Source organism: Capricornis sumatraensis, chromosome 1, assembly GCF_032405125.1.
Source record: "Capricornis sumatraensis isolate serow.1 chromosome 1, serow.2, whole genome shotgun sequence".
Lineage (NCBI taxonomy): Eukaryota > Metazoa > Chordata > Mammalia > Artiodactyla > Bovidae > Capricornis > Capricornis sumatraensis.
Genome location: NC_091069.1, coordinates 175,357,431 through 175,382,558, shown reverse-complemented (window position 1 = coordinate 175,382,558; position 25,128 = coordinate 175,357,431). Strand labels below are relative to the sequence as shown.

Genomic DNA, 25,128 nt, shown 5'->3' with positions numbered 1-25,128 from the left:
TTGGGATGGACATAAACCAGTACCTCATCAAGGCTGAATTTTATTAATTGGTGTAACTGAGCAGCCTCTGACCACCCAGAATATTGGCCTTTCCAGCATCCAGACTCAGTATAGGGAGTTCTGGACTAAAAATGAAGGATCCTGGATATGACTCTCAGCTCTGTCACCTAGCAGCCATATGGGCTGGACAAGCAACTTCACCTTTCTAAGCCAGTTATCCCATTTCTACAACAAAATGCATGGACTTAATAAAAAATCGTCAAGGTCCATTCCAGGTTTAAAACTGTATGAGTGTGATTCAAAGATTCTCAACAATTCGTGCACAGCTAGCTGCTCACCACACACACATGGTAACCATATTACTGTAGTATGTCTATAAACTCCAAACAAACAAAAAACCAGGACACATGATCTAGCCACAGGACAGATTCTTTAAAATTGGAATTGTTCCATAAACTACTTAGTAGATAGACCTGGGCCCATGGCTCCCCAGTTGGTCCATATTGTTCTTCAAGAGGGGCTTGAATGGGTGACTGAAAATAAAGAGTTCTTTCAAGGGTTCATTTCTTATCTTGCTGCTACTTCTACTGCTGCTAAGTCACTTCAGTCGTGTCCGACTCTGTGCTGGCAGCCTACCAGGCTCTTCTGTCCCTGGGATTCTCCAGGCAAGAACACTGCAGTGGGTTGCCATTTCCTTCTCCAATGCATGAGAGTGAAAAGTGAAAGTGAAGTTGCTCAGTCATGTCTGACTTCGTGCAGCCCACTAGGCTCCTCAGTCCATGAGACTTTCCAAGCAAGAGTACTTGAGTTGGGTGCCATTGCCTTCTCTGCATTTCTTATCTTACTTGCTTTTAAAGTAATTTAAGGTCAAATATATACAAATCTACACATCTTTGACCTCTTGCCCTTTTTCTCCGTTGAGTGAGTGAGTGAGTGAAGGTGCTCAGTTGTGTCTGACTCTTTGCGACCCCCATGGACTGAGGAGCCTGGTAGGCTACAGTCCATGGAATTTTCCAGGCAAAGGCACTGGAGTGGGTTGCCATTTCCTCCTCCAGGGTATCTTCCCGACCCAGGGATTGAACCTGGGTCTCCCTCATTGCAGGCAGACGCTTTACCATCTGAGCCAAAAAGAATCTGGGAAATCTAAGGCTTATCTAGCTTCTTTCTTTCAGTTTTCTTATAAAACACCAGCAGTCACACCCACTTCTTTTTTCAGACCTCACTAACCCCCTGGGCAGAGTATTTACATCTCCTCCAATTCTGCTTTGCACTAAACCCTAAAGCATGCTGCTGGGGGATGCGGTGTACCGGGCTGCAGCTGGTCCAAGCCTCAATGAGATGGATGGGGGCTGGTGGAAAAGTGGTTGAGATGACTACGTCATGCTCATCATTTAGTGGAACAAGGGTCAGTGTTTTAAAGCTTCCTGTATTTCCCCTCTCCACTGGGAGAGGATTTGGAACTTTGTAGGCTATTTCCCTCGGAGGATCAATGCGTTTTAGAAAGATCTATCAGTTCCTAAAAGGCAAAGAAAGCGTAAATGCAGGAGAGCAATCTGCACTGCATTTTAATATCCCTGAAACATGGTAGTAAGTAGATTTGTTCCCTAATCCCCTCTAAGACCATTTGAGGATATTTCCCGAAATCCCCATCTGAGCGCTTCCCTCAGCTCCTCTTCATCCGTGGGCCACAGATCACTCCCCCAGGCTGCCTCTTCCTCTAGGGGTGGCACATGCAGGCTTCTGGGTCTGCACAGATACTCAGGGTGGACTGCCTGGCCCTCCGGACACCAGGTGACGGCACAGCGGAGGTGGCGTGGGAGCGCTGGGCCTCGAGACAGACATCTGGACGGCCATCTCATTCTGTCCCTAAGAGGATGGCGATCTTGGTCCAGCCAGTGGGTCTTGCTGGGTCTATTTACTCATCTCTAAGTGAGCACTGTGTACATGAAACAGAAAAGCATCCCTGAGCTCTACCTCTGGGTTCTGATTCACAGCTTGCCCTTCTCTGAATCTCCGGGTGGAGATGCTAAGGATTCGGAGGTGGCTTCTTGGTCCACTCTGAGCTCTTGGCCATCTGCTGGACACACTCATCTTTGACATTTCAGAGCCTTTCTGAAATTGAGGGGAAAGTCTGTCTCCCTCCTACTCCAGAGAAAACACTGTTTAGTTCCTGTTTAAATTTCTCTTATTAAAAGTTCTTTTATGGAAAATTCTCTTTTCTTGTTTTATTGTTACCATGCCCCAGAATATCCAGCATTGCTTTAAGAATATTCCAAATGTCAGCCAGATTTTCTGCAACAAGAACACATAACTTATTCCTCTGACCACAAATTTTTACCCTTAAAAACTCAACCAAGAGTAGCGAATACCACTCCTGTCTCTGTCGCTTGCTCTGAATGTCTCTCTCTCTCTCTCTCTCTCACACACACACACACACACACACACACACATACACACATTCTCTCTCTCTCCAGCAATTCAAAGTCATCTTCCTTGGATCCTGCATCAAAGGCCCTCACAATCATCCCATTGTGTTTGAAAGAAGGCAGATCTTGAAATGTTAATCCATACAGTTTAAGAAAACGCACCACAGTATACTTGTATTGTCAAAAATCAAAATGTTACTTAACCTAACATGTTTGCCTTTTTGCTCTTGATGTCAAAATCTGAAGACAAACTGACTCTATGGGGACTTTCAAATTGTCAAAACTCCTTGTTCATTTCTTTTTGGATTCTTCATATTATCCTCTCTTAAATCTTTTATATTCTTTTTAAGCTAAAAAACTGCTCATCAACAATAGATAGTCTTGCTCACTATTCACTGAGAAAATAGAGGTCCTAAAAGGTCAACATGTTCAATTTCCTTCTCCTCCTATTCCTCTCCGGCTTAGAGAACCAGTCCAAATCCTTGAGCACGTAATTTAAGGCCTCTCAGATCCAACCCCTCAATCTTTCCAACTCATCTGCTACCAAGACGGACCCTGGGTTCCAAGTCACAGCTATACTTGCTGATTCCTGAACGTATCCAATAACTTCCCATTTCCCTGACTTTTTATTTATGATGTTTTCTCAATATGGGATAGTCCTACCTTCCCCTTCCAAACCACACCCCTCTCATCTTCTGGAAATCCTTTCCTACCTTCAAGCCCAGCTCAAAGGCACCTCATCCACAAAGCTCTCCACAAGCAGCTCCCATCCAAGCCACCACCACTAGCAGTTCCAAAGAATCTCTTCCTTTCTTTTCTAGCAAAATGCTATTGTACCTCTATTATAGCACACCTTTGCCTTGGATACTTGTTTCCATCCCTGTGTCTTTTGTTGGCTTGAAAGTGCCTTAACAGTGGAGCCGATGTGGTTTAAAATTTTTTCTTTTACAGAAACTATTTTAGAACACTGTTGATTTAAATTTGCTGAAGTAGATGGAAAGAGCTGTACCTTGCTTCATCACATTTTTAGAACTTCTACCTCTTTGCTTCCTTCATATGAACTCTCATGTTTAATTTTAAAATCTCACATTCTTTTTAGTGTTTTTAATAAAACAAATTTTTCTGGAAATAGGGAGGATATACATTCTAAATGTTTTTACTGGCTTATGATTTTGGAATTTTCATTGGACCACCATCAATTTTGAGGAAATTCTTCATAATTTTTAAAAGATTAATCAGTTTCAAAATATGTTTAAATATTAAGAGGGAAAAATACAACTAATCTTTACAAGATATGGAAGGACTTAGGAGTCATGAGTCTCAAGGATACTTCTGCTACACAGTAATATTCTTCTGTACAAGATAAGCACAAAATGTGGAAGAGGGAATTAGAGAGGTACAATGGATTGTCACTTGTCACTTTTCTGATAGAGAGAGTATGGCAAAGACTTCTAGGATCCCCCAAAAGTCCATTCTGCCTCTATTTCTTAGTAATAAAGACTCATTTTTTTTTTTGAGGGGGAGGGTGTACATTGCTGCCCAGTAAAAGACTATATTCCTTGGGCTCCCTTGCAACTATAGCAGCCTTATTATCAAGTTTGGCCAAGGAGATGTAAGCCTGAGTGTAAGCTGCAACCAGTCTCCTTAACATGAGAGGGATGGTTCTTCTCTTTTGCCCAATATCCTCCTTGGAACACTGGCCATCTTAAGAGTATGAATTAGATCAAACCCTGCAAATGGTGGAGGAATAAGCTAGAAGGAGACTGGGGACCAAATGAGTTTGTGGCTCCTCTCCAGCAGTCCTAGACTGCTTACACTCAGGTGTCTATTATGTGAGATAAACTTCAACCTTATTTAAGTCAGTCTCCAGGAGCTTTTATATGTAGCTAAATCTTCTAATCCTAAGTATATAGATGACAGGATCTTATAAAGGTAGGAGGGGGAGGTTTAAAAATATATATTTTGGAATCTCCATGTTTTTCTTTTCTGATCAGGAGAGAAAAGCAGGTTGGCTCAAAGAAGCATATCTCTTTGACAAAAGAAGACAGAGAGTGAGGGGAATGCTGCAGAAATAACTAGCAAAGCTCAGCTGACAGCAATGCCTGTGACACGGCTGCTCTGAAACCCGAGGGCCAGAACAGGCCAGAGGAGACTGCAGGGGCAAGTTTCCACAGAGGCTTTACCGCAGCATTCTTAGAAAACCTGAGCACTGAGCAAAAGCAGAGCCCCGCAAATCTCTGCCTTAAAGAAAAGATGAAAAACAAGCTGCAAGTCAGTGCAAGAAGTACAGGGCGACCTAGGGTGATTGACAATGACTGAGGTTTTGTGAGAATATCTGTACATAAAACACGTTCTTTTCAAGTTTGCTTCATTGTATATATCTTAGTTTTCACAAGTTTAAAATTTACAAGAGTATTTACAAGTTTATAGTGTTAAAAATCTTTATATGAAATCCCTCTCCACCTGCCTAATTGACTACACAATCATGTACTGTTTTTCTTTAAGTTGCATTCCTGGGGAGATTCTTTTGATGATTTTTCACTTGTTAAAAGACCCATAGAGTCTGCTTGCAGGAGCTACAAAAATTGCAGGAAAAATGCCAGTGATGGGATAATTAGCCTCTATAGGACTTGCTTTGAATTTCTAAACTTATTAAATAGTGATAAATATCAACCAACTCAGGTTTAACTCAGAAAAGGTAGTCTAGTACTTTTATGACTCATCCGCTTTACTAGCCTTTCTTTGTACTGAAGGAAACCACTTCTTTCCATGTTTCTCCAAGCCCAAAACTTCTAGATTTCTGTCCCCTAAAGTTCACAAAGCCACCAATAAAATCTTGAACCCAAGGTTACTTTTATGTATTGAGTTGGCCAATACATTCATTTGAGTTTTACTGTAAGTTGTTTTGGAAAAATCTGAACAAACTTTTGGTCAACCTAATACTATTATATCTGTTTTTATTAGCAAAATAAGGTTACTGCGTTGCTCCATGATAAAGTGTGGTCATGCAGGCTATGATCCCCTGCCCACCTGTGTGAGTGCAGTCCTGGAAACAGCCTCTCCTATGGATGTCTCAGTCCTCAGAGACTCTTCTGCGTTGCACCTGTAAGTCTCAACATCCCTCCCAGCCTGATTTCATCTGACCGGCCTCATTGTTCATTCCTGCAACTCCATCCGTGGGAGCCATGTCACCATTTATTTCTTCGGGTTGTGTTGCTTCTGCATTTGAACCTCAGAGCAGACCATTCCAGAGGCATGAAAAATACTTCCCCTCATTTACTCTATACAAGTTCATCCTCTCTGGATTGTCCACAGTGACTGGAGGATAACTTCCCTATGGCCGCTTTGGCTGTGAGTGCTGTTTTAGAAATGATACGGTTTATAGGCATAAATTACAAAATGCTAGGGCACTTGCCTTGCGGGCTAGTGATTAAGAATCCGCCTGTCAGTGCAAGAGACACAGGTTAGATCCCTGCTCTGGGAAGATTCCACATGTGGTGGGGCAACTAAATCTGTGTGCCACACCACTGAGCCCATGCTCTGCAACAGAAGCAGCCACCTCAATGAGCAGCCTGTGCGCGGCACCTAGAGGGCAGCCCCACACGCCACAACCAGAGAAAGCCATGCACAGCCACGAAGACCCAGGACAGCCAACAAATAAAAAAGCTAGGGTTTGAATGGAACTTAGAGATTATGTGTTTACATGTTTATTTATCATTTAATACTTTGCTATTTCCCAAGAAGCATCTGAAGAGGCTACATAAAATGTACATACATGAAAATATTTAAAATACAAAGAGACTATCAAAAGCTATATAGAGATGGAGAATTCATAACTCCCTTATTTATATATGGGCCTCCCTTGTGGCTCAGCTGGTAAAGAATCCACCTGCAATGAGGGAGACCTGGGTTTGATCCCTGGATTGGCAAGATCCCTTGGAGAATGGCAAGGCTACCCACTCCAGTATTCTGGCCTAGAGAATTCCAAGGACTATATAGTCCATGGGGTCGCAAACAGTCAGACACAACCAATCGACTTTCACACTATTTATATATAAGGAAACAGAGGCTCAGAGAGATGAAGTGATTTGCAAAGATTACGAAGCTGGGACTAGCAGCTCTTCCTTCATTGGTGACTTTGGTTCCAGGCTGATGGTTTTCCTTTCTGCTCCAAGTTTCATCATCCTGTCTGACTTCTCTCCCTGTGGGCAGTCTCTCTAGCGCCCGGGCCTTGTTTCTCTGACCTCAACTCCCCTGAGCTCCTCTTTTACATCACTCCAGCAGCCCTTCCCCAAGGTCACACCATGGTCACTATTTTTGAATGCTCTGACTCTCAGAATCACTAAAGTACACATCTTCCTTTCTTTAATGGCATTCTACAAATTTTGATATGTCGTATTTTTATTTTCATTCAGTTCAACTAATTTCTCTTTTGGCTTCGAATTTGATCGGTGGGTTATTTAGAAGTGTGTTATTTAGTTCCCAAATACCTGGAAAATGTCCAGAAGGGGCACCAGAGCTCATATTAACATAGGGGAAAGGCCACTTGGGGACACACAAAGAAGGCCAAACCACAAGCTAGGCAAAGGGTCCTCACCAGAAGCAGAATTTGCCCGCACCTTGATCATGGGTTCCAGCCTCCAGAACTGTGAGAATGCGTTGTTTCTGCTGTAGCATCTTGTTACGTTAGCCCAAGCAGACTAGGACGGCTTATTGGCTGTAACTCTCTGCTCTGCTACTTTGGTGGTCATGTTAGGACCCTGACGCACATTTTTAACCGAACACAGTCCACTTTCAAGTGAAATCACAACACTTCTGGATCATATAAGGACCTTACAACGGTCATTCCATTTCCCTCTTCCTGGCCTTTATGCTATTATTGATACAGCGATTATATTTACATGTTATGGGTCACAGACACCTCTGTTACTGCTTTTCTTAAAAGGATTCAGTTATTTCCATTTAAAAAATCCTGGACTCATCTTAATGTGCTTATTCATTAGATATATGAGCTGACTTCCAGATTACTGTAAATGACGGTTTTCCAAATGTTTCACCACTTCACAATGTGGGTTTCCATTTTTCCAGCTTCCAATAATACTCTCTTTCATCTTCAGCTTTCTTCCAAAGCCTATACCACACATTTTCTTTTTTTGTTGCTCTTTTTTTTCTTTAAGAAATTTTTGGTCTGGTAGCACTCCAATTTCAGGTAGACATTTCTGAATTAGCTTGCTGGAGTGATAAATATACTAAACATAATAAGAATTTAAAGAACTAGAGAACTTAAATGATTGCATTTTATCTGATGATAAAATTTCTATACCAGGTGTATCTTTTCCATCTTTATTTTCTATATCATTGCTTTAGGCTTGCATCTCTCTTACGCAGTGTATACCTGAGTTTTGATTCATAAGTTCAATTGGAAAGTAATTGTATTTTAATTAATGTATTAAGTTCATCTGCATTGATAGTGATTAACATTAATATACTTGGGCTTCTTTCTGACTTTTTGTTTATATTTTTCAATTAGCCATGAATTTTCTCTGCTTCTTTTTTCCTTCTATCAGAATGATTAAAATTGCTTGATTCTCTGTGCTTTCCCTTACCAGTATTTAAATTATATATTCTATTTCTTTCCTCCCAGTGGCTGTCTTATACTACCCTTGAAAGAGTACATATTTCTAACAAAGCTTAAGTGAATTCCTACTTCTATCCATTTCTTAAGTCAGAAACGATCTGAGCTTGCTTTATCCTCCCTCAGAATACTTCATTTTGTTGCAAATGTTTATTATTCTTTTTATGCTTATTATTTGTGCTTAACATTAAATTATATTTGTGTGCTTAGTTACTCAGTCATGTCTGACTCTTTTGCAATCCTTTGGACTGTAGGCTGCCAGGCTCCTCCGTCTATGGGATTTTTCAGGCAAGAATAGTGGGGTGGGTTGCCATTTCCTTTTCCAGGAGATCTTCCCCACCCAGGGATTGAACCCAGGTCTCCTGTGTCTCCTGCAACGCAGGTGGATTCTTAACCAACCGAGTCATGGGGGAGACTGAATTTACCGTAGTATTTTAGTGTCTCTTTTACTTTTATTTTCTTTGTGTATATAGTACTCCCTCCTGGGTTCATTTTCCTTTTTGCAAAAGAGTGAGGATTTACGAGTGATAAAATGTCTACGTTATTGTATATTGAAAACATGCTTATCTCACCCTTACTCTTATAGTTTTCCTAGACATAGAATTCTAAGTAGCAAAGATTTTCCATTAGAACATTGATGCTTTTACCCATTGCCCTGTAGTCTCTGTCATGAGAAGCTTGCTATCACACTGAATGTCATTCCTTTTTAGGTAACTACTTTCTCTCTCACAACATTTTTTTCTTTTTTTTGATGTTCTCTACTTTCACTAAAATGTTTCTATATTTCCTGAGATCTGGAAAATTCTTTTACTATATGTTTGAAAAATGTCTTTTGCCATCTTCCCCACTGTATTCCAGAATTATTATTAAAATTACTTGTCATCCCCTCTCTTTTATCCCTCTGGTTGTGCTCTAAGACATTGCTTCACTTCTATTTTTTAAATCAGTAATACTCTCATCAGTGTGCTTTCTTATTCTGTGGTCACTTGTTTCTGTTTCATATACATTATTCTTCCTTTACTTCACTGAGGATTTTTTAACATCCTTGTTTAAAGGCTCTTTCATACTGCTCTTTATCTATCAATTTTTATATTAACCCTGTATTTGCCATTTCTAGTGCTTTTAATTTCTTTGTGCAGATTTGTTTTTCCTTGTGGTATCATTTCCTTCTATCTAAGGGACTCCCTTTAACATTTCCTGTAGTGTAGATCTGCTGGTGAGGAATTTGGAATTTTTTTCCAGCTTTTTTATGTCATGGAAAAAATATTTGGCTTTCATTATTTAGAGTTATTTTTACTGGATATAGAAGTCTTGGTTGAGAGTTTCATTTACTTTCGTTATTCCACTCAGAGGTGCACTGTCTTTTTGCTTATCTTGTCTTCAATGAGAAATACGCTATCATTTTTATCTTTGTTCATCTGCATGTAGCATGTATTGACTGCATTTCAGTTCAGTTCAGTTGCTCAGTCGTGTCTGACTCTTTGCGACCCCATGAGCTGTAGCATGCCAGGCCTCCCTGTCCAACACCAACTCCCGGAGCCCACCCAAACTCATGTACATTGAGTTGGTGATGCCATCCAACCATCTCATCCTCTGTCATTCCCTTCTCCTCCTGCTCTCAATCTTTCCCAGCATCAGGATCTTTTCCAATGAGTCAGCTCTTCGCATCAGGTGGCCAAAGTATTGGAGTTTCAGTTTCAACAGCAGTCCTTCCAATGAACACCCAGGACTGATCTCTTTTAGGATGGACTGGTTGGATCTCCTTGCAGTCCACGGGATTCTCAAGAGTCTTCTCCAACACCACAGTTCAAAAGCATCAATTCTTTGGCTCTCAGCTTTCTTTATAGTCCAACTCTCACATCCATACATGACCACTAGAAAAACCATAGCCTTGACTAGACGGACCTTTGTTGACAAAGTAATGTCTCTGCTTTTTAATATGCTGTCTAGGTTGGTCATAACTTTCCTTCCACGGAATAAGCGTCTTTTAATTTTATGGCTGCAATCACCATCTGGAATGATTTTGGAGCCCAGAAAAATAGTCAGCCACTGTTTCCACTGTTTCCCCATCTACTTGCCATGAAGTGATGGGACTGGATGCCATGATCTTAGTTTTCTGAATGTTGAGCTTTCAGCCAAATTTTTCACTCTCCTCTTTCACTTTGATCAAAAGGTTCTTTAGTTCTTCTTCACTTTCTGCCGTAAGGGTGGTGTCATCTGCATCTCTGAGATTATTGAACTTTCTCCCAGCAATCTTGATTCCAGCTTGTGCTTCATTCAGCTGAGTGTTTCTCATGATGTACTCTGCATAGAAGTTAAATAAGTAGGGTGATAATATATGGCCTTGACGTACTCCTTTTCCTCTTTGGAACCACTCTGTTGTTCCATGTCCAGTTCTAACTGTTGCTTCCTGACCTGCATACAGGTTTCTCAAGAGGCAGGTTAGGTGGTCTGGTATTCCCATCTCTTACAGAAGTTTCCACAGTTTATTGTGATCCACACAGTCAAAGGCTTTGGCATAGTCAATAAAGCAGAAATAGATGTTTTTCTGGAACTCTCTTGCTTTTTCCATGATCCAGTGGATGTTAGCTATTTGATCTCTGGTTCCTCTGCCTTTTCTAAAACCAGCTTGAACATCAGGAAGTTCACGGTTCACGTATTGCTGAAGCCTGGCTTGCAGAATTTTGAGCATTACTTTACTAGCGTGTGAGATGAGTGCAACTGTGCAGTAGTTTGAGCATTCTTTGGCATTGCCTGTCTTTGGGATTGGAATGAAAACTGACCTTTTCCAGTCCTGCGGCCACTGCTGAGTTTTCCAAATTTGCTGGCATATTGAGTGCAGCACTTTCACAGCATCATCTTTCAGGATTTGAAATAGCTCCACTGGAATACCATAGTAATGCTTTCTAAGGCCCACTTGACTTCACATTCCAGGATGTCTGGCTCTAGGTGAGTGATCACACCATCGTGATTATCTGGGTCATGAAGATCTTTTTTGTATAGTTCTTCTGTGTATTCTTGCCACCTCTTCTTAATATCTTCTGCTTCTGTTAGGTCCATACCATTTCTGTCCTTTATCGAGCCCATCTTTGCATGAAATGTTCCCTTGGTATCTCTAACTTTCTTGAAGAGATCTCTAGTCTTTCCCATTCTGTTGTTTTCCTCTATTTCTTTGCATTGATCGCTGAGGAAGTCTTTCTTATCTCTCCTTGCTATTTTTTGGAACTCTGCATTCAAATGGGTATATCTTTCCTTTTCTCCTTTGCTTTTCACTTCCCTTCTTTTTACAGCTATTTGTAAGCCCTCCTCAGACAGCCATTTTGCTTTTTTGCATTTCTTTTTCTTGGGGATGGTCTTGATCACTGCCTCCTGTACAATGTCACGAACCTCCATCCACAGTTCATCAGGCACTCTGTCTATCAGATATAGTCCCTTAAATCTATTTCTCACTTCCACTGTATAGTCATAAGGGATTTGATTTAGGTCATACCTGAATGGTCTAGTGGTTTTCTCCACTTTCTTCAATTTCAGTCTGAATTTGGCAATAAGGAGTTCATGATCTGAGCCCCACTCAGCTCCCGGTCTTGTTTTTGCTCACTGTATAGAGCTTCTCCATCTTTGGCTGCAAAGAATATAATCAATCTGATTTCGGTGTTGACCATCTGGTGATGTCCATGTGTAGAGTCTCCTCTTTTGTTGTTGGAAGAGGGTGTTTGCTATGACCAATGCATTCTCTTGGTAGAACTCTATTAGCCTTGAATAGATGGACCTTTGTTTTTAGGGTTTTCTATTTTATCACTAGTTTTGAGCAATTTAATTGTTATGCCTTGCTTTTGTTTTCTTCTTAGTTATTGTGTGTGGGATTTACTTGGATTCTTGGATCTACCTATTTATAGCCTTTATCAAATTTGAAACCTTTTCAGCCATTATTGGACTTCCCTGGTGGCTCAGATGGTAAAGAATTTGCCTAAAATGTAGGAGACCTGGTTTAATCCCTGGGTTGGGCCAATCCTCTGGATAAGGGAATGGCTACCCACTCCAAGTATTCTTGCCTGGAGAATCCCATGGACAGATAGCCTGGTGGCTATAGTCCATGGGGATGCAAAGAATGATATGACTGAGTGATTAATACTTTCTACTTTCTTTCTCAGCCATTATTGTTTTAAATATTTTTATGTCCCCCTTTCCATTTTGGGAACTCCAATTACATGAATATTAGGATGTTTGAGGTTGTTCCATGGATCAACAATGATGATGCTTCGTACTTCTAAAAAAGTTATTAAATTTTCAATGTTTCCCTTTGTATAGTTTCTATTACGATGCTTTCAAGTATGCTGATATTTTCTCCTGGAATGTCTAATCTACTGTGAATCTTATTCAGGTATTTTTTACTTTAGACATTGTAGTTTTCACCTCTAACAAGTTCAGCATGGGTTTGTCCTTATGTTTCCCATATCTCTCCTTAATTTTTTGAATGTATGAAACACTGAATAATAACTGTTTTTATGTCCATGTCTGCTAATGCCAACATGTGTGTCAGTGCTGGTTAAGTGTCAGTAGATTTTTCTCCCTCATTATGGGTCATATTTTCCTGCTTCTTTGCAGGCCCAGTAATTTTTGATTGGATACCAGGTATTGTGAATTTTACCTTTTTTTGGGTGCTCAACAATTATATTCATATATTCCTATAACTACTCTTGAGCTTTTCCTGGCAGGCAGTTACTCTGAAACAGTCTTATTCTATTAAGATTTGTTAGGCAGAATCAGAACCTAGTTCTTCTAGGGCTTATTCTAAGTACTTAACCTGATGTCCTGAGAATCTGAGGTTTCCTAGTCTGCCTGGTGGGAACAGGCATTACTGTAGGCTCTTTGGGGAACAATGAGTATCCTTCCTCTAATTAATTCAGGTGATTCTTCCCCATCCTGGGGGAGTTTCCATTTATGCATGTGCTGATCAATAATTTGACGAATACTTGCAGGAAACCCTCTGAATATCTCCAGAGTTCTGTGCAGCTTTCTCCTCTCCACAACTCTGTCCTGTGAAATCTAGCTGCCTTGATATCATTGGACTTTCAGCTCCATATTCTCTAGTTAAATTAAGAAGGTGAGACTGAAAGTCCACTGGTTTACCTCTCCCGGCACTGAAACCTGGAAACTCAGAGCAGTAAGCAAGGGTATTCACAGGGCTCACTTTGTTTCCTGTCTCTTGGGGATCACACTGTCCTTTGTTGTCTGATGTCCAATGTCTTGAAAATAGTTTCTTATTTTTTGTCTGGTTTTTGATTGCTTCAAGCTGGGGAGTATATCTGGCCCTTGTTTCTCTATTTTGGTTGCACAGATAAGTCTCACATCCTCTTTCCTGACCACAGCTTACCCTCCTTAGTTATTCTTACTATGACTTTTCCTTAATTCCACTGGGGCCTCTAGCACATGGAGCCCTCTACTGACTCCCATAGAAAAGCTATGACAAAGCTAGACAGCCTACTAAAAAGCAGAGACATTACTTTGCTGACAAAGGTCTATATAGTCAAAGCTGTGGTTTTTCCAGTAGTCATGTATGAATGTGAGAGCTGGACTATACAGAAAGCTGAGTGCTGAAGAATTGATGCATTTGAACTGTGGTGTTGGAGATGACTCTTGAGAGTCCCATGGACTGCAAAGAGATCAAACCACTCAATCCTAAAGGAAATCAACCCTGAATATTCATTGGAAGGACTGGAGCTGAAGTTGAAGCTCCCACACTTTGGCCACCGAATACAAAGAATGACTCACCGGAAAAGACCCTGATGCTGGGAAAGATGTAGGGCAGGAGGAGAAGGGGACGACAGAGGATGAGATGGTTGGATGGCATCACTGACTCAATGGACATGAGCCTGAGCAAGCTCCAGGAGATGGTGAAGGACAGGGAAGCCTGGCATGCTGCAGTCCATGGGGTCAGAAAGAGTCGGACACGACCGAGCAACTGAACAAAGTCTCCCAATCTGTCAAGACTCTCCTTTTATTACTTTCCCTCCTATGCAGCTTGTATTCCACGATCCATTATTTCAGTAATGTTCTTGTCAAGGTCCTCAATTCCCATTTTACCCCTAGGTTCATTTAACCTAGCTAATTACATGGTAGAGGTTCAATATATTTTAAAAAAATAAATGGATAAGTAAATGAGAAATGAAGTATATATGTTAATTTCTGATAAAATCTCTGCCTATATTTCAAAACTAAACATTAAAAAATTACTAATTTTTAATACATCTCTTTTATCAATACAGATAATAATTATGTATAAAATTAGGTTATCCTTTATATACAAATAATATTTTCCCAATTCTACATTACTTAGGATGAACGCTTGTGATTTTCCCTAGTGAAAGTGATAGACCTCTGGGGTAAAACTAAGTCAGTAATATTAAAATAGAATGTTTAAGTATGAATTAAATTGAGAGATAAGTTTCTATTACTCTTCAGCTTTATAGATGTGGAAATTGAGATATTCAGAAGACAAATGATTTGGTTAAAATGTTTTTCAAAGTTCATACAGCTGGTCAATAGCAGAATGAGGAGCAAAATCAACTTTCCTAACTCCAAACCAGGGTTCCTTCTTTCTCATTGCAGTGCTATATTTTCTTGTTCAGGTCTACTTGTTTGCAATACCCTGTGTTTGCAGAAATTTGAATGTGGTTTACAGTAGAGCTTGCTCTGGCTTCCTAGTGAAATCAGCTGCTTAATGATGGAGTAACCATATGATTTCTAGAACAAGGTCATGCAATCTTCTAGCACGGCTTATAATAGGACTAAAGTAGCACATGGGTCTACTAGGTAAAACGTTCTTTGAACCATTAGTCAGTGACTCTGCCAGGGGATTCAATAAGTTCACATTCCTACTATGTAAAACTTACTGTGTAGAGGCTGATGCCAGATACTAATAGAGAACTTGGTGGGTTAGCATATAAATAATGCAATAAATTAAGATATGAAAGGGCTCAAGTTCCTCTATGCCCATCAGGACATTGTGCCCTTAAAAACTGGTTCCCTAAGCCTGGAAAAAGTTTTAAGAACAAGAAGCCTTCCAATCTTCATATTCTGATTAGACATTGACACATTGACTCAATAAATTCAGAGCCTAATAGTCAGGGATGAGGCCTAGTGAAAATTAGGCAGTGGGAATAACAGAAAACAATGACTCAAACATGAATAACAGTATTTCAATGTATATGTTTGAAATTCATAAACACACACATGTACACACACATAATACACATACTTGTTGAGTAGATGCAATATTTGAAATCTGAGTTAGAGACAAAATGTAAATTATATGCAAATATGACTTGAGGTTACTGCTAATGTAGTCATTCTGATGTTCACTAAACATTTTTAGCTTTTTGCCTTCTGGACACATAACTCGTTTGGTTTACTGGCCCCTTTTGGTTTTGTAGGGCCACATGACTAGTCTTGGCCATTGAAGTTGAGTCATTTCCAGGCTGGATCATTTAATTTTGGGTTAAAATCCTTTAAAATTCTCTTTCTGTCTGGGATGGTAATCAGCAACTTTAGAAGATGATACATCAGCTAGGGTCCCTGATTTTCTGTGACAAATAGAGCCCCATGCCAACCCATTATGAATATGTAGTGTTAGCAAGAAATAAATCTTTGCTTTTTTAGCCACCAGTATTTTTAAAGTTGTTTGTTACCAGAGCACAACCTAGCTTGTCCTGACAGATATATCTGCTTTCATTCTTTTCCCTGGATGGGGAAGATACTGTCTTAGGGAGAGATACTAGTAGGAGCTCAGGAATATTGGGAGAGTGGTAAGAAAGATGAAGTTAAGGAAGGGAGGGATATGTAAAGGGGCTATTCTAAGACAAATATAAACATATACACACTAAATGCAATTTGGGAAGACTGCTGGGCTGGAGGAAGCACAAGCTGGAATCAAGATTGCAGGTAGAAATATCAATAACCTCAGATATGCAGATGACACCACCCTTATGGCAGAAAGTGAAGAGGAACTAAAGAGCCTCTTGATGAAAGTAAAAGAGGACTGTGAAAAAGTTGGCTTAAAGCTCAACATTTAGAAAACTAAGATCATGGCATCCAGTCCCATCACTTCATTGCAAATAGATGGGGTAACAGTGGAAACAGTGTCAGACTTTATTTTTCTGGGCTCCAAAATCACTGCAGATGGTGACTACAGCCATGAAATTAAAAGATGCTTATTCCTTGGAAGGAAAGTTATGACCAACCTAGACAGCACATTAAAAAGCAGAGACATTACTTTGTCAACAAAGGTCCATCTAGTCAAGGCTATGGTTTTTCCAGTGGTCATGTATGGATGTGAGAGTTGGACTGTGAAGAAAGCTGAGCACTGAAGAATTGATGCTTTTGAACCATGGTGTTGGAGAAGACTTGAGAATCTCTTGGACTGCAAGGAAACCCAACCAGTCCATCCCAAAGGAGATCAGTCCTGGGTGTTCTTTGGAAGGACTGATGTTGAAGCTGAAACTCCAATACTTTGGCCACCTGATGCGAAGAGCTGACTCACTGGAAAAGATCCTGATGCTGGGAAAGATTGAGGGCAGGAAGAGAAGGGGACGACAGAGGATAAGATGGTTGGATGGCATCACCAACTCAATGGACATGGGTTTGGGTAGATTCTGGGAGTTGGTGATGGACAGGGAGGCCTGGCATGCTGTGGTTCATGGGGTCATAAAGAGTTGGATACAACTGAGTGACTGAACTGGACTGAATTGAACTAGATTTTATTATTGTTGTTGTTACTATTACTACCATGATTATTATTATATTTATTATTATTATTTTTAAACAACCTGAAGATTATGGCCATTACATACTATGACTCATCCTTGGTGTTTGATAAAGAGAGGAAGGAGAAATAATTCTAGCTTTTGGAATCTCTTAGAGTAATGCAATAGCTATGCTTCCTATATAGTGTGAATTTTGTTCTTTGAGTATATTTTTTTCTATCCCAGTTGGACTATACAATTCTTGCAGTTAGGACTATATTTTATTTTCCTTGTGTGTACTTTGGAAACAGTCCTAAAGCTCAATAAAATCAAGCTGAAGGCCAGCTGCACTTGTTATCAGGGAATTGGCATCACATTCCATTGCTGACCATCTCTTGGACTGACTCGAACAGATGCATCAGTTCTCACATTTTCATTTCCTGGAGCTTCAGGAATATGTAATGAGAATCATGAGCATGGTGATAGGACAGGGCAGTGAGGAAAAGTGCATTTGCAATCAACGCTGTCTTTGGAACTGTAGTCCTTTTCACTGGCGACCAACTCAGCGAAGCAAATCAAATGAGACATTTTTCAAATTTCACTTTTCATAGCAACTGTTTCAATTTTTTAGACATGTGTGCTTTTGCGTTTATCCTCCTTTTTATTGCTCCTGGCCCTTGGTGCTTTTCCTTTTGCAATTGTCCCATTTGCCATTCTTAATTAGAAATAATCTACAGAGCCCCCAAAGTCAAATGATATATTTAAAAACTCAGGGTGTATAATACAATAAAAACTGTTGTGGGAAGAGTCGGCATTTATCAGAATCCTTTGCACTGTCAGTGTCTAAACCATACAGTATTTTCCCACACATAGCTGGGCTTCTGCTTGCCTGTTTGATCACGGCCTTGGAGCTTCTTTGCTAACTTTCCAATTGCTGTCCTTGTTTATCAGTTCTTGTCCTTGATCTCAAGTTGTAACTTTGCCTATCACACACAAGCCTGTCTTCTGCTCTTGCATTACCTGGAACTCAAGCAGCAGGCTCCTTGTTTTTGCCAAGAGTGACATTATTCTTCAGAACTCCTTCTTACTCCCCAGTGGTGTAGTGGAAGTATTCACCATCAATACAACCAGTCGGGTTGTATTAAAGATGGAAAATATTTCTGTTTTTCTGCATACTAAAAAAATACGCAATTGGACTAACAGTGCCTACTCTGTGTCTGGCACTAACATAGGCAGTGGGGCTACTGCAGTGAAAAAAGCAGACAAGAATTGCTGCCCTCATGGGACTTATTTTATAACAATGACAAATCCAATTACTAGTAAGATCTGACATGGATCCTATAAAACTGTAGTGGTCCGTTATTCAGCTAATGATCCACAGCTACATGTAAGATACAATGTTTTTACATTCTATAGTTTTAGTCAAAAATTAAATTTTTATCAGGATAGGCCAAAAGATAGTTGACCCATACCAGGTATGATCAGAAGCTCCCTCCTCAGCACACATGTTGGTCCCCACTCTCACCCTGGGATCCTTTAACCCTGATTGATGCCATAGCAGCAACCCAGCAAAATCTAAAAAAATCAATACAGCCAAATATAAAAATTCCACATACTTGGGTTAAAAAGGTCACCATTGCCAGGCAACAGTACCCCTGGACAGAGTAACAAGTAGAATTCTTATTCCACTTCTTATTCCAAATTCTTATTCCATTGTCCCAGAAACTCAAGGGCACATACATCGAGACTCCCTCCTCCCATCGCTGCTATATTTTCCTGTGGCTACCACCATCCATGACCATACCCACCCACAGCGGGCCTGGCTAGATGATCAAGCCACTAGCACCCTTGATGGTCATTGGTAAGGCTGGATACATCATCTATGCTGTGAAAACTCCCTCCCAGGCCAGAAGAGGCTTGCAGAACTGGCAGAAATAGGGTTCATAAGACAGATCCGAGAGCCAGCTGGACATCTCCCCTGAGCCCCTGTGTTGAGATTCTGCTATTCACAAAACCCAACCTAAAGCAGACTGGAGTCAGAGCCTGAGCAGCTCCTCTGAACAGAGGGAGTAAGGGCTGCTGTACCAACAGGTGACCCAACACAAACAGAAGGAAGGTGTGCGAGTGGTATTCCTTGAGCTACTTGGGTCATCAGAACGACAATCTTATCCTTGTCTTCCGACTGCATTTTGGTTTTCTAAACTTGTCTTCCTTTTTGGATTATGTATTTGCAATTTATTTAATGGGCTCACATCCTCACAAAATTCTTTTTACTGGGCTTCAGCACCTTTCCTATGCATATGTATTTGTGCACATGTATTGTTGAATTACAGTCTGCCTTCCTTCTCACGGTGTCTCTAACACTGATCTGATTAACTGAATCCTCTGCACGCCACCTCATCTCCTCCAACCCAACCTGTTTGCTTATACGCTCCACCCTTGTGTTGCAGTGGACATGAACTATTTGTTTCTAAGGAATAGTCATTTTTATAGCACAGCTTGGAGTCTAAAGCTCAGGAAAAACACATTCACATAGTATCTTTCATAAATATGGATATTCTAATCATCCAAGTTTTATGATCCTCATATCTTCAATTTATCATGGTTCACATGTGGAATAACTATGACAGATGTTAGATCCTATGCCACCTCCTTGTTACCAAGCTTTTGGGTTTCTGATGCACATCTCAGTGTGTGCTCAGAGCTACAGAGTTTCTTCCTGACCCCACTCTGCTCTTCCCCAGGCATTCCTTTCCTAATGATACCTATTTTTATGCTGAAGCTAAAATAACTAATTAGCTTTCTTTGAGCATATAGTGAGTACAGATAATTAAAATGGGGAGATGCTCACATGGGTTTATTATCTACATCTAGAATACACTTCAACTTGACTGTTCTATGTGATTTATAAAATGATTCTAATATATGCCATGTATTTGAGTATAGGATTATTTCTAACTCATTTTCATAGCCTGTTCAGTGGCTCTTACAGTGTCTGGTGCAGAGTAAGAGCTTACTGAATAAATGAGTGGTCCCAATGGTGGTATAGGAAGAAAATGTTAGAATATCAGAGTTGAGAGACAGATGAGGACAGTTTTAGAAATGAAGCTTCTAAAACCTTTGTCTCTTGGATGGTCAAAACACATATGGGAGCGGAAGAGAAACAGCTCCTTGTAACTCTTGGGTCCTTGTCTGTGAGATTCAGTGGGAGACCTTACTTTCTCACTGTGAGGAATCAGTGCACAACTGGAGAAAATAACAAAAAGAAAGGCAAGTACTGGAAAACAGGATTTTCTCTTTCATGTCTATGGTTTTCTTGGGTATATTTAAATACCTGGGAATGTGATTCATCAGTCATTGGGTTTAACAAAATCCACCCTCATTTCCCCATATACTTTAGTGTTACAGGAAACTTTCAATTATCACAACTAATGGGATGGAAGCAAAACTACACATAATCAAATACCATTTCTATTGGCCTTTGGAAAGCATTCTGTCTGCCTTACCCCCAGTAGCTTTGCTTTTATGATGATTAGTTCTAGCTTGGGCTAATATTAAAATGAGTTTGCATTTTCTCTGTCCAATACCTGGCAGTAGAAGAGAAATGTGTTTATGGCAGAGGAAACTCATGCAGGGCTTAGAATTTGTCGCAGTTAATCACCCACATGGATAATCTACATGCAGCAAGTGGGATTTTGAACAGACTTAAAGGCAAAGAGCAACTACATGTCCTGGATTTTAATGGCCCAGGGTAGATACCCCAGGGGAAAGCTATAGCTCATGTTATGAAGAGTGTGAGCAGAGAAAGAACACTGAACTAGGAGGGAGGCAACTGGTGTGCTCATCCGTGATGCCCAAGGGAGGCCACATAACCTCTTTGTGTTTCAGTTTCTTTATCTAGAAAATGTAATAAGGACACCTGTACCTGTTTACCTAACAGATTAACTGACAAAAAGGAGTAGTGAATAAAAGAGTTTGTAAAAGTATTAAACGCTAGGAAAACACAAAGTATTGATAGACAAACAGTGAAATACTGTCACCAGCTTTTCACAACCTGTCCTTTGCCCTAACTCCTCAATGCTTGGAGTCTTAGGCTGTGGCTTCTGAAACTTAACCCAATTTCTTAAGGATTCTGCTCTTCCAGGAACAGCTACTTTGACAATGTCCATGGATCCTAATGAATAGTTACATCAGGATTTTAACAGAGATCTTTCAGCTATGAGAATTAATCTTGTTGTTGTTTAATCATTGTATCTGATTCTTTGTGACCCCATGGACTATAGCCCGCCAGACTCCACTATCCATGGGATATTCCAACAGAATACTCGAGTGGGCTGCCATTTCCTTCTCCAATAATACTTAACCTAGTGGCTCTCAAAGTGAGATCCCTGGACCACCTGCAGCAGCAGCATCTAGGGATGCAAATTCTTGGACCCACCCCAGACTGAGTGAATCACAAGCTCTGGGAGTGGAGCCCAGCAATCTGTGTTTCAACAAGTGCTCCAGATGATTCTGGTATACACTCAAGTTTGCGAACCACTGCCTTAACTCATAGGGAAAAAAGGAAACCCAGGAGTTGGGCTCTGAGACATGCTACTGAAAGGCCTTTATTTCTCTGAAGGAGGTAGGATAAGGCTTATGGGACTTTTCAAATCATACTGCACAGCTGTATGTGTGTGTAAGTAAAATGATGGCGGAGAACATAATTTTCTCTGGGAGGTCTGTTTCCCAACCATCCCACCTAAAAATGTATCACCACCTTCCTTAGCACTCCCCACTTGCCTTTCTGGATCTACTTTTCCTTGTAGCATTTACTACCTCTTAATATGCTGTTATTTACTTATTTCAGTTATTGTCTGTCTCCCCCAGCTGGAATGTTCACTCCATAAGGGCAATCTGTTTTGTTCACTTCTGTGTCCCTAGTTCTGAGAACTGCGCATGGTTCCTAGTCAGTACTCTGAATTAACAAGCGAACAAACAACTGCTGACCTTGAGAGAGAAGAAAATACTGGGTCAGATCAAAACACTGAAACACCTGCAAGAACCCTTCTTACAGCACAGGAGCCTTGCCTCTCTCTTCCTGCTTGGGGCTCTGAAATAAGTCTGCAAACAAGGCTTGGGTAACTGCCATCCTCAGGGGTTTAATTCACTATGCTGTTTGATTATCATTACAAAATGTGCTATCTGGTTTTTCCTACGCTGAGGGTAGTGTACTGATTGATCAATGCATTCACAGGGCTGGCTATGGGTGTGCAAGAGACCGGAGTGTGACACAATAGGGAAAAGGCCCTCTAGGAACAGAAATCTACTGAATTCTCATTCTTATGCTGCCCCTAACTTGCTATATTGTCCTAACCAAACTGCTTAGCATTTCTGGGTCTTGTTTCATCTGTGGATCTCAATGATTTCCAAGGTCCCTTTCAATTATATTAATAATTACATACCCATTCAAATATTACTTGATTAATGCCTCTCTCCTCCACTAGCAAGCTCTGTGAGAACAGGGGCTGAGTCTATATTTGCCCACCTAGTTCATAATGCCCAGCACATGGGGGCACTCAAAGATTTGCTGAGTGAGCAAATTCCTGTGGAAACCAAATGGGAATCTCAGCCTCATCATCTTGTGCTCTATACAGCTAAGTTCAAGGTATGTGGATGTAGGTTTCAAAACCCTGGCCTGGAAGAGATTTCCAATCAACAGGAAGAGCAGGATGCTGTGCCTCCCTCCACCAACCCCCAGAGCACACAGAGGTTGCAAAATTCATTAAATGTATTCATGGCAAGGTATATGGGAGAGAGCCCAGACTGGGCACTGGCCATCAGCCCTGCGGTCTGAAGAAGCAAGGGTTTGGGGATCAGAAATCTGAATCACAGATCTGTTATTCTCTAGCTTTATGAGTTTGTACAAATTATTTACTTCTCTCAGCTTCAGCCTTTTTATCTGGAAAATGAAGTACTGCCTGCCTCTCAGGATGGCTCTGAAGATCAGAGGAGTTGATATGTATCAAGTGCTTTCCCAATAATCTGGTGTGAGGAGAGTGCTCAAGTGTATGGAAGCCTCCTTGTCTGGTCCTGCCTTTTCTGCCCCTTACAAGGTTGCTAACAAAGCTTCCTGTTCCAAAAAACTGACCCAAGTTGGTTATGGCTAATGGGAGTGCCCTGGCCAGCCTGGCTTAAGGGGAGATAGTGATCAGAGTCAAAAGTACTTCTCAAAATATTTACCTTTGGAAATACATACTTTCTCCATTTGCTTCTAGTTTGCTTAAGGACATTTTGAGATTTGAACTTGCTCTAACTTGATATCAAAAAGTGCAATTTTGTAAATAAATCTTAACTGATAATCACTTGAATGTACTCTTATCAGCGAACAGGATGAGTTAGAACTTAACTTCTCTATTTGGCTGCCTTTGTCTCTCCTGCTTTGCTCTTGGAGGGAATTATCCTCCTGGTCCTGCCTTGCCCCCTCCACCTTCTCCCACCACATCATCCACTTCAAACGACTATCTTTATCTCTGAAAACGAATTCTGCTGCTAGGCAACCAGAAAACAAAATCCACAGTGGTGGACGTGATTCGCATTGTGACGGCAATTGCAGTGGTGCCACCACCAGGCCAGACGTACACCCATTGCATCTGTCCTCAACAGATCTTTCCAGAAAGCGGGATGGGGTGCATTCTTGGTAGAAAATTAAGGGCCTCAGTACTCAACAGAAAGTATTTATAAATCACTGTATATCAACAGCCTGCTTTAGAATAATTTTATTAGAACACATTCAAGAAAGTGACATATGGAAAAAGACAGCAGCAATTCTTAGTCATGCAAATGCCCGTGTTAAGGTTCTCCATTGGATTTAAATTCAAGTACAAAGACAGTCCTTTCCTGAGCCAGGTGCAATTCCAGAGCATGACACTTTGAGTCGAGAGCATGTTTCCTCTGCAAAGTTCAGAACACTGAACAAGTCCCACCCTCACAATAAGATTGTGAGATACATGGAAGTGTAAACTTTCAGGATTTTAAGGAACCCTTTACCCAAGCCCTCCCCCATAACCCAGCTGGGGGAAGTAAACCCAACTTTGGGACCTCTTATAAATAGATTTAGTCTATTGAAAATAAAGCAGTGGGCCTTAAAAAAAATTAGAAAATGAATATATACATACATATATATATAATGTAATGGAATCACCTTTGCCTTTTGCCTTGGTGTGGGATTTCCATGAAACTGTGTTAGGGGTGGGGGCTCTCAAGTGTTTGGGGAGTTGGAAGACTTTTTTTATTTTTTAACTTTTTATTAAGAAAAACTGCAAACATATACAAAAGGGAGAGAATGATATAATGAACACCCACGTGCCCATCATCTAGTCTCAACAATCATCAACATATGGCCAGTTTGCTTATTTCTTCTCCCACCTCCCACCCACCCCTGCCAACAGGATAATTTGGAAGCCAAGGAAGGCTGGTAGGGTGATCTTCGAACCAGACACCTCAGCAGTGAGTAAGGTTAGGGAGGAGCTAGAAAACAGTGGCAAAACCTGGGTAGGTTGAAGCAGATGGAACATTTGTTGGGAGAAGTAGTTCCTGCCAGTGTTTGGGATCAGTTGGAGTTGACCCTCACCTTCGATAAACCATAACCATAAGAGGTCCCTTTTTCCTTCTCCCTCCCGTTCATGATATAGGGGAGGCAGGCTAGATTAAAATGATGGGTTTTTCCAGATTGGGGCCACTGACAAAAGAAACATTCAACCTGGAGAAAAACTCCAGGAAAACTCTAAAGAGCCCCCCACCAGGGTCGGGGGCCTGATGTTCAGACTGGGAGCTGGGGGAGTGTGTTGGGCCATGGGGCCTCTCACAGGTCCCTACTGCCCCACTCGTTTTAGACTTTGGAGAGAAGCTCGGCAACCTTGAATTGCACCCAGTAGAGAAAGAAGCAAGGGGCCCCGAGGAGTGAGCCCATGGCCCGGGGGGCAGATTTTGCATGGAACATGTTGCCCTCTGAGCAAAGGCTGCACCCCACACCAGCCCTGCCAGAGCAGTCTCAAGAGAGGCGGGTGATGGGAGTCCAGGTGGGAGGTCCCAACGGCGGCACGGCTAACCCGGTGAGCTGCGTGCTAAACGTAAGTGGAGAAAGGATCTCCAGGTCCCAGGTACCACCGAGGAGCAAGGTTGCCATCCTGTTAAGAAAAGGGCCGGGGCTCTGTGATTTGCATATAACTTTGCCAAAATTTTCATGAGATCCTGTAGCCCTTTATAGAAAACAGAGTGAAACCATCAGTGTGACTAGTGTATTTCTAGCGATCCCATGCACACAGTGCAACCTGGCAAATACACA

The 25,128-nt window shown here is 41.1% G+C and overlaps 1 protein-coding gene across 6 annotated transcripts in view; it reads right to left on the bottom strand.

Moving 5' to 3' along the window:
• The window catches only part of KALRN (kalirin RhoGEF kinase), a 694,704-nt gene that overhangs the window by 154,643 nt on the left and 514,933 nt on the right, over positions 1-25,128 (bottom strand). For 4 of the 6 annotated variants that reach the window (XM_068966363.1, XM_068966508.1, XM_068966447.1 and 1 more), the window contains exon 34: positions 24,908-24,970. The exons of the other annotated variants lie outside the window; for them this stretch is intronic. In XM_068966363.1, coding sequence (XP_068822464.1) covers positions 24,908-24,970 — 63 coding nt within the window. Of the gene's footprint in view, positions 1-24,907; positions 24,971-25,128 lie in introns of those variants that run through there. 6 annotated transcript variants of the gene reach the window in all.